The sequence below is a fragment of the Podarcis gaigeae genome (assembly GCF_964106915.1).
Source record: "Podarcis gaigeae genome assembly, chromosome: 10".
Classification (NCBI taxonomy): Eukaryota; Metazoa; Chordata; class Lepidosauria; order Squamata; family Lacertidae; genus Podarcis; species Podarcis gaigeae.
Window position 1 is genome coordinate 51,905,227 of NC_139686.1, and position 18,400 is coordinate 51,923,626.

Sequence of the window (18,400 nt, forward strand, 5' to 3'; positions counted from 1 at the left end):
CAATTAGGCTTGGGCCTACTGAAACAACGTTAAGCAGCCTGTGGAAATTCCCTGTTCCTCCCTCTATTCAAAGCAGTGCTGAATAAACTGAATGCCTCTTGTGCAGATAGGTAATTTTACTGTAGACCCTGGACTTAATGCTCTTATGGAGATCTTACTTCCGCTGTGAGACAAACTTTTAGCATTTCTCTTTCTCTCCCCGCCCTCCACCATTTCATGCTTTTACAAATGCTTTTACATTTCTGCTATGTTAGAGCAAAACAACAACAACAAAAGCACACAGTATGCCAACCCTAATGAAAGAAACACTTTGAGCATATGCAACTTTAAACTCACATCAATTATAGCATCATCACAGACACAGGAGGAAAACGGATTTGCTTCCACTGTCCTGACTATAAACATGTTTAGAAATAAGCACCATTTTGTTATTCCCAAGGTAAAGGTAAAGGTACCCCTGCCCGTACGGGCCAGTCTTGACAGACTCTGGGGTTGTGCGCCCATCTCACTTAAGAGGCCAGGGGCCAGCGCTGTCCGGAGACACTTCCGGGTCACGTGGCCAGCGTGACATCGCTGCTCTGGCAAGCCAGAGCCGCACACGGAAACGCCGTTTACCTTCCTGCTGGTAAGCGGTCCCTATTTATCTACTTGCACCCGGAGGTGCTTTCGAATTGCTAGGTTGGCAGGCGCTGGGACCGAGCAGCGGGAGCGCACCCCGCCGCAGGGTTTCGAACCGCCGACCTTTCGATCGGCAAGTCCTAGGTGCTGAGGCTTTAACCCACAGCGCCACCTGCGTTATTCCAAAACTGTAAGGTAAAAGGTAAAGGACCTCTGACCATTAGGTCCAGTCGTGACCGCCTCTGGGGTTGCGGCACTCATCTCACTTTATTGGCCGAGGGAGCTAGTGTACAGCTTCCAGGTCAAGTGGCCAGCATGACTAAGCCGCTTCTGGTGAAATGCCGTTTACCTTCCCGCCGGAGCGGTACCTATTTATCTACTTGCACTTTGACGTGCTTTCGAACTGCTAGGTTGGCAGGAGCAGGGACCAAGCAACGGGAGCTCACCCCGTCACGGGGATTCGAACTGCCGACCTTCTGATCGGCAAGTCCTAGGCTCTGTGGTTTAACCCACAGTGCCACCCACGTCCCTTAAGCATCAGAATAGCTTAATTTAAAACAAAACAAAAGAATAAAGCTAGCAGAAGAAAAATCAAGTTTCAATTTTAAGTAGCAAGAGCTCAAAAAAGGCATTAAAAGGAATATATTAAAACAACAAAGTTAGTTCTTTGAGACAGAAGAAAATGCATTGATGCAGCCGTAATAAATCTTGTTCTCTGTCTATATGGATGATATATCTGTGTGCATTTGCGGGCAAGGTGATATATGAAAGAAACAGTGTTTAAGTTGACAGAGAGCAGCAGATTAACCTGACATTGAAGGAGCCAGGAACCGTCAGTCAGCTGTAATAGGACTCTGATATCATATTGACACAGACCTGGAATACACACATAGAGCAGAAAATCTTATCATGGCAGCATCCTTCACAGTCAGTGCCCAGGAATTTCCAAGCTAGTTATTCATGTTACTTGGGAGAAATTACATAAATTATTTTTTAGTACTTGGGAGCAAAATTTTGCTTGAAAAGGCAAGAAACCCCTTGCCTATACTACAGCAAATTTCCAGAAGCAATGGCTAACATCAAGCCTTTAGAGTTTAATGGGTTGCTAGTTGTTGCATTGAATGCATTAACAATGAGGGGGGGGGGACCCAATCTATGCAGATTCATTTACTAGCTAAAATCCTAGGTCTCATCACTGAACTATTGCTTCTAGATTTATATTCTTATGCCAGTTTTCTCTCCTCTGGCTCTTATGTTCCACTTGCTGCAGCTGAATAAAACTCAGCCAACTGGCAAGCTCATCAGGCACCAACCACCAAGTGCAAGGAGTCTTTTTTTGTGTGTCTGCATCTAATCCTGCCTCTTCCTAAAATTTCTTTATAGGTGTGTTGTTGTTGTTTTATTTTTCTTTTGTAAATCTACCAAAGAATAAAATAAAATAAAAATGGACAAGAATTATATGTTATTCTTAATGCTTTAACTTGAAAGCTCTACTAGTCGATAATATTTGCATCCGAAAAATCTAAGTGGAATTTCTATTTCAACCACAGTCAGCAGTTGACTCCAAATACATCATTTTCTTATTGTGTCTGCTCTGTTCCCTATACAACTGAAATGGAAGCAAAGGCTGATGGTATACAAAGACTGTACTACTTGCAATGCTAAAAAATTCATTGTACATAATAAATCATAGTTTTAAATACAATGTATTGCAGATGGTAAATGACTTTTATTCTTTTCCATGGCCATGTAATCTTGACTTTGCCTCTTGTGGGGTTTCTGAGAATGCACAGAGATAAGCAGAATTTGTTGAAGATCTGATAAAAAAAAAAATCAATGCAGGTTTGATTAAAGAATCAGTCTTATCTGAGAAACGCAGTAATTGGGCCCTCAAGCAAGGCTGGGGTCAAACTACCTCAACGTATTGCAGATGGTAAAATAGGTTCTGGTGTCAGATTATGTTTTATATATCAGCAATTTATTAAAGGCAACATCTACATTACCTGAGGAAAATATGTGTATTTCAAAACTACACAGGATTTTATAGTAGATGTTTATTCCAATAAGTGTTGGAACTAAAGGTCACAAAAATCCATAGACCACATAATTTGCTTACATCATTGCAGGTGCACATTTAAAACAACAGAAGGTTTTTTAATTCATAGATAGATAATTCCACCAGAAGGGCAGTGGGCTGTATTTATTTATGACTAGGCATATCCTTCAAGACTTTGAAGTCAAAATCCAGGATACTATCTTCTTGTTTTTTGTTGCAAGGGAATGGCAGCCATTTTGATTGCTGTGATTTCGCACCATGGTTCCCTCCCCCCCCCCCCAGCACTTTTTTGGGCATGGCACTACACAAAATTGTGGCCCTGAAAAGGGCGGGGGGAGGAATTGTATCATGAAATCCTGCGAAATCACAGCAACCCAAATGACTACTGTTTTCTCATAATAAAAAACAAGATATCCCAGTTTTTCTGGGACACTTGTGGGGTATGAACTATGTACATTTCAATTAAACCATCACTCTCTGTAACAGAAAAACAGAAGCATTGCTGCATCCTTCAGACATCAGTGGGATAATCTGAAGAATCCATTATTCTTAGCAGTTGGGGAGCTTAAAAGAGTGTAATATCCTTTGGATCTTCATGTGTGATTTGAACTAATGAGCAGAACTATCTCTGTTTTAGGACATGATTCAGTCCTAGTTCATTTGGGTCACATTCATTTCAGCTGCAACATACAACACATGGTTAGCTCACTTCCCGCTATGATCAAAAGGACTTTGAAAACAGCCGTGGTCTCACGGTCCTCACGTGTACACTACAAATGATTGCAGTGTTCAAGATTTAAGGAGCATAAAGACTTGGCAATAGTTATTAAGATTAGCATAATATTTCTTTCTTGTAAAAAAGGCTCATTAATTAGCAACTGTTATGTTCCACATAAACCTACATTGTAATTACCACTGCAGTTACATTAAATGCTAAATGTGTTTAGTAAGAATGTTAACACCAAAGGAGGTAGACATTTATTTTAATAATTAGCAAGCATTGGTTTGCATAAGTGGCAGTGCCCCCATCAGTACTGAGTGGCACTACTTTGCGGTTGTCATGCCGAAAGTGTTCATCCCAAACTGGTCCATGGTCCATTGTCCATCTTCATGAATTGCCTCTGCATCTGCCTTTCTACTCTCATGGCAGGAGTGTTTTGAGGGCAGATGCCTACCTATTACCACAAAATTCATGCTACCATCTACACTGCATGATATTTCTGCAGCATCTATGTGTAACTCCCAGGTGGAGAACCTCAGATCCTTCAGATGTTGTTGGGTTCCACCTCCCATCAGTCCCTGTCCATGTGGGATTGATGGGAGTTGTAGTCTAGCAACATTGGGAGGGTCACAGGCTCTCTGCTCCTGCTGTAGTGCAAACAATAATCCAGCCTAAGACACATGGAATCATAGAATTGTAGGGTTCGAAGGGACCCTGAGGGTCATCAGATCCAACCACCGCAAAGCAGGAATCTCTACTAGCTCATACATGACAGGTGGCCATCCAACCTATGCTTAAAAACCTCCATGGGAGGAGAGTCCACCACCTCTCATGGGAGTCTGTTCCGCTGTTGAACAGTGCTGTCAGAAAGCTCTTTCTGATGTTTAGACGGAATCACCTTTCTTGTAACTTGAACCCACTGGTTTGGGTCCTAACCTCCATAGCAGGATAAAACAAGCTTGCTCCATCCCTACAGACCCACTTTCTATGTTGCTTTAAGAAGAAGCAGATACAGTGGTGCCTTGGCTGCTTGGTTGTTGAACTTAATTTGTTCTGGGGGGTCCGTTCGACCACTCTTAAACCAAGACGTAGCTTGCGATTGGCTGCAGTAGCTTCCTACACTCAATTGGAAGCCACGTCGAATGTTCAGCTTCCGAAAAAAGTTAGCAAACTAGAACACTCGGCGTTCGGGAGCCAATTTGTTCAGGAGCCAAGCCATTCAACAACCAAGGTACCACTGTATACAAAGTGATACATAAAATCCTCTCTTCTAATCTTTTGATATACACATTTCCTCACTTCAGAAACTTTTTTTTACTAAGTATATCACTTTGAGCTATCTTTCCCCCCCTGTACCATCAAACTTGGGAAGAGGCACAAATGCCTTCGAATACAATCAGCATTTCTGCCTGAGAATTTAAAATGAAAGAATCTACAACGTGTACTCAAGCTTCCTGAAATAAGAAAGTCATCATTAAATATTGCCGAAAGTTTGAACTGCCCCCTTTAATCGAAGGTTCTCTGAATACTTTGTAAATACAGTGTGACTTCAGCAAAAAAAGAAAAGAGGCTTCCACGTGGCAACACATCCTTGCTGGCTCGTCGCACACATGATTTGCTTTCTGTCAGCTCCCTGGCACATTACTGGCCTGGCTGGGGCGTTTCATTTGCTCCATTACACTTGTGCCAGTGGTAAAAGAAAGTATTTCATTCCCTCTTTCGTAGGTCAAAGACTAAACCATAAATTGTGTCCGTGTGATATATGCCTGCATCTTTAAACAGGAGAAGGCAACAGCCCCATTTGCTGTTCTCACATGAATCACAATCTGTCTCTCTGCTTTCTTTTTCTGCAGTCAGAGGGACCCAGCTGCTAAGTGTCTCCATGCATACCACAATACAGTCCGATGAAATTACAGGTTTTCACTACAGCCTGGGGCTAGGCGGCTTCGTGTCTCTTTTGGAAACCATATATTAAGCCACCTTTTCCTTTCAATATTAATGAAGGTTGTTTTCCTTTTTATATAAAAAATTTTTTTGCATGCTTCCTCCCTCAGTTCTCAAAACAATAAAGCAGGGGTCAGCAAACTTTTTCAGCAGGGGGCTGGCCCACTGTCCCTCAGACCTTGTGAGGGGGCCGGACAATATTTTGAAGGGAAAAAATCAACAAATTCCTATGCCCCACAAATAACCCAGAGATGCCTTTTAAACAAAAGGGCACATTCTACATACTGGTTCCCAGACCGTCTGCAGACCGGATTTAGAAGGTGATTGGGCTGGATCCAGCCCCTAGGCCTTAGTTTGCCTACCCATGCAATAAAGCATTTCCAGATTGTTTAAAGAACATTATCCAAATTAAAAAAAATGCTTACAAATAGTGTAGTCAGCAAGGTTTGTTGTTTTTTAAATTAAAAACGGAGGGCTAAAATTTCAACAGCCTCCTTATACTTTTTGTATTAAGAATTATTAATCACAATAGACCACAGTATCCCCAAATATCCTAGTCAAGGATGGCACAATCTGTCAATCTGCCCAGTGAAGTGGGTAGGCATAGGAGTGAAGTCTGAAGTACTGATTCTTCCACTGGAAATTATTATTATTATTATTATTATTATTATTATTATTATTATTATTGCCATCAACTCATCTGGTTCAGCTCAGAGGCCTGCCGCAGGTAGCCACCCTGAAATATCTCCAAAAACCAGACCAAATTAACATGCTGGGGAAATCAGAATTTGGGGTGCACTTTTAAGAAGTTAAAAAATCTATCTGGGAATTGTGTGTGAGAGGAGCACAGTCCAAAACAAAAGCACAAATAGTTCCACATGCCCAAGCTAATGTCTTGTATTTCTCAAATGGCATCCTCCCTGCTGCACGACAAATCCCTTTTGAAGCTTAAGGGAGTTTCAAAAGCAGTTTGCGATATGGTCTTGGAGCCTGCTGTTCAAAGGAAAATAATCAACAATCCAACTGGGAGCAGCCATGCAGCTTTTTGGAGTCTAGGCTTTGTTCCTACAAATATTCTGACATATATATATATATATATATATATATATATATATATAACGAAGCTGACAATTTTTAAAAAAATGTAAAATATGTTTCCTTACAATAATTTGGAGGATGATTAGTGAACAAGATACAGCGGCAAAGTTTGCTGTTAACAAGAAAGCTGAACAAGCTTACTGCCACTGCTTTGACAAAGAACGGATTAGGGCAGCATGCCTGTGGTTTTGATTCTATTTTATAGACCTCGTGGTTCTAAATCCTGAGTAGTTTTGAGTGCAACAATGGATAAGAGACGGAGGCTTAGTCTAATATGTTAATAATGCGCATTCTGTCTTCAGACAGCCAGTGATTTATTTATTTACAACTCAAAGACTCTGTCTTACTTCCAAAAATCACACAAGCACATATCCATTATAAACAAATCTGGGGGTGGGTTGGGGGGGGGGGAATCTCAGCAGGTAGTGGCTGTAATGCAGCGTAAATTCCACTAATGGCTTTTAATGCAGAGGAAGCAGAGCTTGGCAAGAATTATGGATTTCCCAACATGAGCTTTTGCCAACCTGGTGTCCCTCAGTAGCTTTCCACAACAGTCCCAGCCAGCATAGGCTGCCCTGCACTCTGGAAATAACCTCTGTGCCATATAATCTGGTCTCTTTTCTTCTCTCTTCATAACATATAATGGTGATACATTTCTTCACCTTTGAAAAGTATAGCTAGGCAGGAAGGAAAGAGACATTTTCACAGGTTTTTATAGTGTCTGGAAAACAGTCACTTTGGTTAGCTAGCTATTCAAAACTGCTATTTCCAGGAATTCTGATCTAGCAAATTTTGATGTATTAATGTACAGGTGAGTTTTAAATAAAACTAAGCAGCACTTGCCATACAAAGTAAACAGCTTGCAATGAATTAATCAGCCCCCGTCAACACAAAACTTTGTATCATTGAGTGATTAGATAGTGAAACTGTATGTCTGGTAACGGTTGGATTCAGATGTGGCTAAATAAAGGCTAATCCTAACAATGTTTTCAGAAGGACATTCCATTTATGTCAGTGAAACTGAGCACAGGGCTGTGCTGAAAGCAGTTCATGAAAATCAGCAGCACTGAAAAATTGCTTGCCTTGACAACAATTCATCACCGACTTGCTCTAACCCAACACTGAATTCACCTGCCCTCTGTGACATCAGGGCAAAATCTGATTGGTATTTAGCATTTGTTATGTCATCCTGTTCACTTTGAGCTCTGACCTGTCGCAATCACCTCGATGACTAATCTGGAATCAGTGCTGTCCCTCATTTGCCCGTAGTGACATTTATTCAGCCTGGTTGAACTGCACAACATCACAAAGACATCTTACTTGCTATGCAACTCCCAACTTTGTTGCGATCAATTATGCAACTGATTAAGGAAGGAGAAGCAGCAGCAGCAAAGGAAAACTAGATGGCAAATCAACAGTAGCCAGAGGCAACAATGGCAAATGGTGATATAGAAATATCTAGATAAATAAGATGAAATAGAACCACGTTAAAAATTGGAGCTGAACACCCATGTGTTGATCACCCCATGTATCCATCATTGGTCATTTCAAATAAGGAAAACAAGTAGCCACCTATGTTCATATACCAACTGGATCAATGTGTTCAGTGGCTCAGACTCCAATTCAAAAAGTTAGACGACAACAATTAAAATACAAATTCGGGATTACATTTATGGGTTCCCTAAGACCCAAGAGTCAACAAATGCAAGGCAAAATTTCTTTGTTCTCCAAATGAAGACAAGAATGCATGAAGGAACATTTTTGCTTTCTTTAATGAAACTACCTGATTGGTCGGTTCTCTTTGCTATCAAAGAGTGAGAAGATGACTTCTAGTTCCTCTCCCAAGTTGGAACACATCAAACTCTTCATCTGAACAAAGAGGTGGTGGCTGCTTGCTGGGACAGGCGTGTCTTTCTTGCGATGACGGTGCTCCATCTACATATGGCCATCAACAGAAATAAACAGTCAGGTTGCAATTTTGTACTTTATAAAATTCAGCATACCATTGACTAATGCTGAAAAGAAGGCTACGTTCCCGTGCCTGTCCTGCCAACTTAGCAGTTCGAAAGCACGTCAAAGTAAACAGCATTTCTGTGTGCTGCTCTGGTTCGCCAGAAGTGGCTTAGTCATGCTGGCCACATGACCCAGAAGCTATACGCCAGCTCCCTCGGCGAATAAAGCGAGATGAGTGCCACAACCCCAGAGTCGGACATGACTGGACCTAATGGTCAGGGGTCCCTTTACTTTTACCTTTCTCTTGTCTGAAACATAATTTTTCTCCACCAGATCTTATTTTTAACCTCAGTCATTAGTAATGCACATCTGATTTTTCATTAGGTAATACTGGAAAGAGATTGAAATGTTTTGGCTGAGCTTGTTCGCCAATCACTGCGTCTAGTAAATAGTGAGGTTCAGTTTATTCACTCCCTTTTTACTTTATATCCCATCCTTACTCCAGTGAACACATGGTAGCTTACAAGAAAGCAAGAGGCATTATGAGAGTTGGTTGGAAGCCTCCCAACCAGACAAAAACACTCATGGAGGGTGTGAAGAAGGACTGAAAAGTGGCCGGCCTGGGGAAATGGGTGTAGTGTTGAAAAATTCCAGAGGGTCAGTTAAGGAGGCATAGAGACTTCTATTTGGTCCCCATCCCTGGTGTATAGGATTGCAAGCTTAGAGAACTGGAGGAAAGTGGAAATTTACTTACCAGCCTATACAGCTCTGTAATACTGATCTCCTCTGGATCCACCATAGCGTATTCCTTTCTTGGTACCAAGTCAAGTCCTAGTTGTCTGCAAGGGAATATGGAAAGTCTGGTTGGTAAAGGACATTGGCTAGAACCTTCTAAAAGCATAGTTAGGATCTCTTATTCTTTTTATCCACTGACAGCTGCAAAAGAGGCAGGCAGTATAGAAATGAAATGAAATGAAATAATGAAATGAAATGAAATAATGAAATGAAATGAATAAATAAATAAATAAATAAATAAGCACTTTGTTCCACATGATTGCAAAACATGCATCCAGTGCAATATTATTAGAAACAATTATTATTAATCCCATTTATATAGAGCTTTTAATGGTTGGCCAGCATCATTTATTTGAATGCCTATTTCCCACAGGAAACCATGGTAAAGGTGATTCACAACATCAAAACGTTTCACACAATTCTGCAACCGTTACAAGACCTAAGAAAATTTAAGTAGTCATAGAAGTGATGCACTAACGAAAACATTTCATAGTAACAAATATCCAACAGAGTTAAACAACAGTCTGACAACAAAATACAGCGTTAAATCAGATAATAAATGCATATTCAAAACTAAATATTGCCCCAGCAAAAACAAACAGCTCTAAACAATACTCCACCCTAATGTTCAAAGTATTCGCATGCCGTCGTACACTTAATTATTTTCTAATCTAGCACACTTATTTTGGATGTAAAATACTGGTTTGCAAATGTCAAAACAAGGACATTAGATGTCAAATAATAACATTAGACATTAATAGTTGAAATCCCTAGTTGACCTAGATGACCCTTGGGATCCCTTCCAACTCAACACGTCTATCCTTCTATTATAAGAAAGTAGCACAAGATGTAACGGAGGAGGGTATCAGGTCATGATTGCCAGGGCGGAAATGATAACAATATACATTTTGGAAACATTTTTTAGCTTTCGGTGTGGGACTCAGATTCAAAGCTTTATCAGCTATTTGCAACCCTGCAGGATATAGGCAGTCCCTGTTTGTCCTGTATCTTTTTTCTGCCCGTGCTCTTGTTTCTACAACTTGGATACAATGTGCTTATTGCATGAGAGGAGATTTCTGTCTTCCAGTACACCGGGGATTACTCCCCAGCTATAGCCCTCCATGAAAAGGTTCCTAGAGGGGCCCAATTTGGGAGGCTGTCTAAGGGGCTGCACTGAGAAAGGAGGCTGCAAGGCCTCTGCCAGTTATTTTATCCAGGCTTCGTTCTGCAACTGGTGCAACAAATGCCGAGGAAGAAATAATCAGGTAGCAAATGGCATAAATCTGAATAACTCACCTGCCTAATCTTGCGATGCATCAGAAACACTTAAGTATCTTTGGTTTGCAAATTGTACAAGCAGCTCCTTTAATTTAGAAGATTAAAGCTCTCCCATGAATATGTACAGATGCCTGCCGCCTTGCCTCTAAAACAACTGGTGAGCAAACCGCTTTTCGGAGGAGGCAAAATCTGCGCAAAACTTTCTGCTTTCATATAGGAGCATCCCTATGCATGGTTTATTATCTGGATTTATCTCCAGTCTCAGCCCCTGTGAAATACGACCACATATACTCTGCTGCCACCCATATTCTATTCCATATTCTATTCACTCTCTGCCTGCTCTCTAGCTTAATGTGCATTGCAGTAAATGATCGATTCTCATGCAAGCCCCTTACGTGTTATGTGCTCAGACAAAGGCAACAAACCCTAGTAAAGCAATCCTCATAGGTGACAACACAGGAAGGAGATAATACAGAAGTGCTTACAACAATGGCATAGAAACAATGGGTCCGGCAAGGTACGTTTGGTTTTTTAATATTTTATTTTTTGTTGGATCTTTAGAATGGATGAGCCAGTTGCTTTTACGGTTGTTTTACAGCTTAAGCACCCATTCATTTGCAAAGAAAGCAGAAAACAGGTTCCCGATAGTGGGCACCTCTCATAGTCATCATTACCATCATATACTTAGATGCTTCCCATTTGACTGGGTTGTCCCAGCCACTCTGGGCAGCTTCCAACAAATTAAAACATCAATCACAGTAAAATATCAAACATTAAAAACTTCCCTAAGAAACTTTAGTCCTATCAGTTTCCTGAAAGAACATAATCCTGAACTTTAATGCAACTGCCTGGGTGCTTTCGGCCTCTGTTGCCATTGTCCCAAATAATTTTGAGATGAGAGAAGCCCACTGTGTTTATTTTTTCCTACAGCATCGTGTCTAGAATAGAGATGAGCTGGTTAGTTTTTTCAAACCCTGCAAGGTGCTGTCAAGATTAGTGGGAGTCTTACCTGGCAACATTCAGATCACATTCAGCGTCAACACATAACAGTATGAATTTTTCATTTCCGAAATAGGTGACGGTATTATGCATTTAGTGAAAGCAAAGTGAAAGGCTTTGATATGGCACGGGTTTAGCAAGCACAGAAACACAAAGGCTTGTTTGCTATAAAAACTTTAACACGGCATGTTGATTTACTGTATGTCTGCAAGCAAATACTCAGATGAGAGCAAAAGGCAAAGATTTTCTGAATTCCTTCTGCCTTTGTGGAATTTTATTTTGCCCTTTATAAATTGAGATTGTCCGTACAGATAGAAAGCAATCTGGCTGTGCCCATGGCCAAATGAAACTGAATTCTGGTGCAAGACACTCAGCTGTTTTGTGATCTCAGTCAAGAAGAAGCATTAATGAGATTGGGTTGTACAGTTGGAGTTCCACTTGTGCAATATGCTTCTGTTTCCTCTCCTCCCTCACAAACCCCCAAAATCTGCTCCAGAGGCTCCTCTAACCCTTCAGAGCTTATTTTTATGGTATTGGGGGTGGGGGTGGAGGCAGCAGTAGAAGAAGAGGAACAGGAATTTCTGTTGCATTTTAATAAAAAATATTGCAAATGTAAATGCACAACAATGCTTGGGGACACCACCACTATGGAGGCCCCATCATACACTAATCCAGGGGAACTGGAGTCTCTTGCCCTGGCTGGAATTGCATGCTGCTAGGGGATGTGTGTAAATACACATACAGAGATGATTGTGAAGGTCTTTCAAAACCTCCTGGGCAGGTAACCAAATGGTGGGAAAGCCTTATGCAATCCTCCTCCGTTGCACGGAATATTTGCACTCTCCAGTGACGTGAGAGCACACATCTAACTGGATGAAGTATGACAGCAGGGTGAGCAGGCAGCACTTCATACTTCATACTTCTTCTTCTTCTTCTTCTTCTTCTTATTATTATTATTATTATTATTATTATTATTATTATTATCATTGCATTGTTAAGTTGCCTGTACAACACTTAGAAGGCTGTAAATAAGCAGCGTATAAATTGCCAGAATAAATAAACAAAATCGTAGACAACAAGCAGAAGCTAAAAAAAGAAAAACCCTTGAGTGAAGTTCCAGTCAAGGTGTGACTGTTTCCCATCTTCTGTTTTCCACTGCAGAAAAGCCACTGCTGTCAGGGATGGAGATGAAATGAAAAGCATAAAGCTGCAGGCGGAAGGGACAGGGTGAGAGATTCCCTCTTGTGTGCAGACCTGCCTTTCACTTAAACAAGAGGCTTCCCGGAGACTGACCATTTCTTTTCCCAAGGCAGCTAAAAGGACATACATTTTTCACGAGCATCAGTAATGGTGATGGACCCACCCCCCCTTTAAATCTCCCTGTGTAAAAGCTGCCCGCTCTTCATGTTGCTTCCTTTTAATTGCCTTGTAATAAATAAATGCAATGAATGGAGGAAAACGCAATTGGTTTTATATATCATCTCTTACTCACTCGTTGCCCCAGTCCAAGCGAGCAGTGATGTGCCGTTTGACATCCTTCATCCTATCATGGGTGAGATGGCCAACGAGCACCTGCCGTCGGAGGTCTAGGATTTCATTCATTATATGCCATAGTCGGTGAAAGAGATCCCCTTCATTTCTCTGTCAAATATATATATAAAACCGAATTCTTAGGCTTCTGAAGTTTGGTACAGAGATTAAGAAATGCAAAATAAAACAAAGAACAGCTTTGCTTCTCTAGGGTATTCTGTTCCTCGGTTTGCAGAAACTTATACATATACAGTCATACAGTGTTCGGGATCCAAGATATGACTGTATATCTTGCTCTGTAACTGCATAAAAGTATAGTCTTGTAATAGGATTGATGCCTACCCCTCAAACTCCTTCGCACTCCCAGTTTGCCTCCTTATCGCGACATATAAAACTTTTGTTCAGGGGGGTGAGGTCAAGCTGTTGGATGGTTGCTGTGGCTCCAAGGCCACATCCCCAGCATGTTTGCATTCCTGTCTCAGCAATGGCTTGGCTTGGTCATGTCTACATGTATGTCTACCATCATGCAGAGAAAGGAACTTGACCCCAAAGTGCCAGCTGCCCACTTACTACGTTCCTTCTACCCTTTATAGCACGAATAAGGATGATGAAAACTGGATGGTTCCCATTCTCTGCACCCCATATGTCTTGGTTACTTGTGATATTTTTCTATGTACAGTAAGGAAACACAACAATCCCATATGTTCTGCTGCTTATAGGCTGTTATCAAGAAGCAAGGCAAATGTCTGAAACGGTCTCTAGTCATTCCAATAAACTTTATTGAATAGAAGGATTATAGTCTAAGGACTCTCATATGGATTGGAATGAATATTTTAAAGTCATCAACGGCACTGTGTCGTTTTAATGTTGGTAGTACATTGGATTTCACTTTAAATCTGTTAGATTAGCTTTGTGCAAGTACTGTTTAGGCTGTTATTTTCAAGAATTCAAGGTCAGTCTTTCTGCTACTTTTGTGCATCAAAGCTGGCTTCTTTCTTTGTAAAAAAAATCTGCTTTATCTCAATTCAAAGTGCAAACATGCAAGATACTTTTTTTTAAAAAAGGTCAGGTTTATTTCTAACATTTTGTTATCTAGTCCTCACCTTCACTCCTAAAATTAATCCAACTGACTTCAATTTTAACTTCTTATTCTTATTTAGCTACCTACATACCTACATATTCAGCTGAAACAGACATTTCCATGTTCTATTTTTGGTGAGTGTGTGTGTCTGCTTTAAACCACGAGGGCAATTTTTATGGAGGCAACTTACACAGTTAGGCCCCGTTATGGAACAAGAATTGGGCTATTTGCAAGAAAGCAGCTGTCATGCAAATGTCTCCTTATGTAACAAACATTATATACATAAAAAGATTTGATTTGCATAGTAGGTAAATGTAAAGGGACCCCTGACCATTAGGTCCAATCGTGGCCGACTCTGGAGTTGCGGTGCTCATCTCGCTTTATTGGCTGAGGGAGCTGGCGTACAGCTTCCAGGTCATGTGGCCAGCATGACTAAGCCGCTTCTGGCGAACCAGAGCAGCGCACTGAAACAGCGTTTACCTTCCCTGCTGGAGCGGTACCTATTTATCTACTTGCACTTTGACGTGCTTTCGAACTGCTAGGCTGACAGGAGCAGGGACCGAGCAACAGGAGCTCACCCCGTCGCAGGGATTCGAACGGCCGACCTTCTGATCGGCAAATCCTAGGCTCTGTGATTTACCCACAACTAAATTTTCATGCTAGTATTATGTTTACAATTCTGGCTGCTGAGCTATGACTATGCATGGAGAACCCAACAGATTATCTCCACACTTTGCCTGGCAGCAACAATCATCAGCTTGGGTTAAATCATAGAACTTCATCCAGGTACCCTCTTTCCCTGTCCCACCCCAACATTGTCAAAGCTGACCTCACTGACCACACACAGGGCTTTTAACATTTTTTTATGAAATAACTGGTTTACCATTTTTTAAATACTTAGATTTGTTTTTTAAATAATAAAATAAAACAAAACTACTTTATTGCTTTAGACAAATAAGCATTATTCCCAAAACTGTTTCCAGAATAGGCACATGGTGCATTTACCACATAAAGTTGTTTCCACATCGTTCCCCAGTCTCTTAAAGTTGACGTCATCTCTGTGATAACCGAATCTTCTGTGGGAACAACCATTTCAAACTGCCTGTTGCCATCAAAAGAAATGCAATATCCAGCATTAAAATGGCATTACGTTTACTAAGCAGTTTAAGATCACAAAAACAGGTTGGGATTACCGAATCGGTATGCAGTTTCCTTCCGCTTATAATTCCTAAGAACTTTTGAACATTAATGGAGACCGAGAAACTGACTCTAACAAGCTGTTCTGTGATAATTCTACAGCAAAGTATCATTGCAATGGACCATCAAGCATTCTGCTTGGTCTACACCACAGTGTGGAAACATCATAACCAAGAGTCTTTTCACTATGCAGGCTCTGCTAAGAAGTTTTAATTATTGTTATTCTTCCAGAATGGTTTTGTTTTTGGCAGGTGTATTCTAGAGTGGGTCACTGATGCAATAATTTAGTGATTGATTGATTGATTCTGGACCATCCACAGATAATTCCACTTTATTAGTTGTTCTGTTATGCTTCCCCAGTGTTATTGTCTTATTGGCTTCTAGAGGGATACTGTTACACTATATTGCAACTAAAGTAGGTCAAAACCACAACAACCATGTTACTTAAAAGGGTGGAATTTATAGTGTTCAGTCTATTGGCCTTTGTAATATGTTACTTTCTGGTGCTCAGATAATAGTTTACTATGTTTACTATGAATTTCCTGCGCAATTTTGTAGCTGATTTTTTATGTTTGTTTTGGATACTAAAGAAGTTGTTGGTTGTGTTTTGCGGAATATATATATATATATATATATATATATATATATATTGCTCATTATTTAAACTTTTTAATCTATGTTGCAAACTGCTTAGAGTTGTGCTTAAATATAAGCGGTATTTAAGTTGTCCAAATAAGTAAATAACCCATAACATCTGTGGTTAGAAACGTTATAGGATTTCAGTAGGAAGACATGAGATATGCACTGATTGGAAACAAAACAGTATATCTGGCCTGAAAATTTTTGCAGGACCAAAAACAGAAGGTTATGCAGAACCACACCAATACCACCATGGGCACAAATCATATGAATGCACAATTAAAATGACATCTGGAGTCTTTCAGTGACTGATATTGTTAACCACCAATAATATTTGCACTCCAAAATAAGCTCCATTACATCTGGTGCAAGGAAATAAAAGAGTCCCGTGACAGTTTAAAGATTAACATGACTCCTAACCATGGTTAAGAGACCAACAGTGCCTCAACAGGTTGCAGACTCCTTCCCCTCATTCATGTGAAATTCTACCTCTCTTTCATTTTGGAAACTAACTGTGGTGCAAAATTACACTTGCCCTGCTCTTTTCCCTAATCGTAGTTACTCTAATGCAGTTTTCAAACCCATATCTCTGATTGCATGGCTAGTTTAAATGAAGTGATGCTGCACCATAGTTAAAAAGGATGGTGGCTACACAAATGCATAGGGCACTCCCAATTTCACACCCAACTACACCAGGCCTTTAAGGTGCCATGGGCTTCACATTGAAAGATTTATTCATTTTCAAAACAATTCTTACAACAGCCTTCTCCTTTCTCCACTGCTGTTTTATAGCCTTTGCAAAAATTTCAGAAAATCCCAAAATCTCGACCTACCCTTTGTTCTTAACACATGCATTTTTCAAGTGAATATAGCTGGATGGGAAGATACCCTGAAAGAAAAAAGGAGCTAAATAAGTGCAACAGACCACCAAAGAGGGGGAGAGGGAAGAATGAATGCTTTATGGTATGAATGCATCATTGAAGAGAAAAACTGGGTCCATACTATGGAAGACGTTTGGATTATTATTGCAAAACTTGTTGGAAGGCAATACAGTACAGTAGAACTTTCTGTATTCAAATGGTCCAAGAGAGCATTATTGTTGGGTCCCGGCAACTCAGGTAAAGAGTGAGGACTGAGGTGTCAGAAAAATTCACAGGTCCACTTACGAATCAGGGGCAGTGGCTGAGAAGCTTCTGCTATCACCGTAACATTGCTCATCTCTTTGCATCTGCCACCATTGTCCCTCACTGACATTTCAGAGAGTGTGTGTGTTAGGAAGGTTGTTTAATAGAGAATAACTGTGAGAACAGGGATGTCTTGGGTCTGATTCAGCTGGGCTTTTCTTATGTTCATATGTCCCTGAACTACACAAAGTGGCTGGTAAGTAGCTAAGCTGCTAAATTAATTATCTGCAATTCCATTTCCTCCTGATAAATTACTTCATGTGAGACAGATCCTATCCCTTCAGAGCCTTTGTTCCCTCCTCATTCTTCAAACCTAATAATAATAATAATAATAATAATTTATTATTTATACCCTGCCCATCTGGGTGCTCTCAATACAATATTAAAAACACAATAAAATATCAAACATTAAAAACTTCACCAAACAGGGCTGCCTTCAGATGTTTTCTAAAAGTCAGGTAGTTATCTATTTCCTTGACATCTGATGGTAATAATAATAATAATAATAATAATAATAATAATAATAATAATAATTTATTATTTATACCCCGCCCATCTGGCTGGGCCTCCCCAGCCACTCTGGGCGGCTTCCATAAAAACCAAAAATACAGTAAAATATCACACGTTAAAAACAGGGTGGGCGCCACTACCGAGAAGACCCTCTACCTGGTTCCCTGTAACCTCACTTCTTGCAGTGAGGGAACTGCCACAAGGCCCTCAGAGCTGGACCTCGGTGTCTGGGAAGAATTATAGGGGTGGAGAGGCTCCTTCAGGTATACACAGGTGTGTAGGTGTGTGTGTGTGTGTGTGTGTGTGTGTTTATATATATATCTTCTTCTCTTTTCTAGTGCTACTATCATCAGGCTACCACAGGCTAAAGCCACCTTTTTATGCCTTAAACGTTACTGCTATTTGGTTATGCCAAATAGCTTGGTTTTTGGGTGGCAGCTTTATAATTCGTATGAGTATTTCAGCGTGATTTTACATGCATTTCAGGTGAGCAACAAAAGTGGTTTTACCTTGAGGTTGGGGTTTTTTAAGGCAAATCCTCTGTACCAGCCTGTAAAAAAATAATAACAATTGATATGTAAACTTACATTTTATCTGAAAAACTCTGACATATGTCACCTACAATAATAAAAAGTGGCAGATGGATTCATAGCATGCTATTGTGTCAGCAGCGACACATAACGCAAATCTCATACCCTTTAATGGGTCTTGTGCTGAAAGAAAAACGTTCACAATTGAAGTTTCCACCCACCCACCCACCCCCACTAGTATTTAACTAGCACAAACTAACACCCATT

At 40.5% G+C, this 18,400-nt stretch overlaps 1 protein-coding gene across 8 annotated transcripts in view; it reads right to left on the reverse strand.

The window, feature by feature from the left end:
• Window positions 1-18,400, reverse strand: part of DOCK4 (dedicator of cytokinesis 4) — a 248,839-nt gene that overhangs the window by 138,188 nt on the left and 92,251 nt on the right. For all 8 annotated transcript variants that reach the window (XM_083698882.1, XM_083698883.1, XM_083698879.1 and 5 more), the window contains exons 3-8: window positions 18,113-18,153; window positions 16,743-16,798; window positions 15,079-15,175; window positions 12,955-13,103; window positions 9,145-9,229; window positions 8,221-8,372 (exon numbers count right to left, since the gene is read on the reverse strand). In XM_083698882.1, coding sequence (XP_083555008.1) covers window positions 8,221-8,372; window positions 9,145-9,229; window positions 12,955-13,103; window positions 15,079-15,175; window positions 16,743-16,798; window positions 18,113-18,153 — 580 coding nt within the window. The remainder of the gene's footprint in view (window positions 1-8,220; window positions 8,373-9,144; window positions 9,230-12,954; window positions 13,104-15,078; window positions 15,176-16,742; window positions 16,799-18,112; window positions 18,154-18,400) is intronic.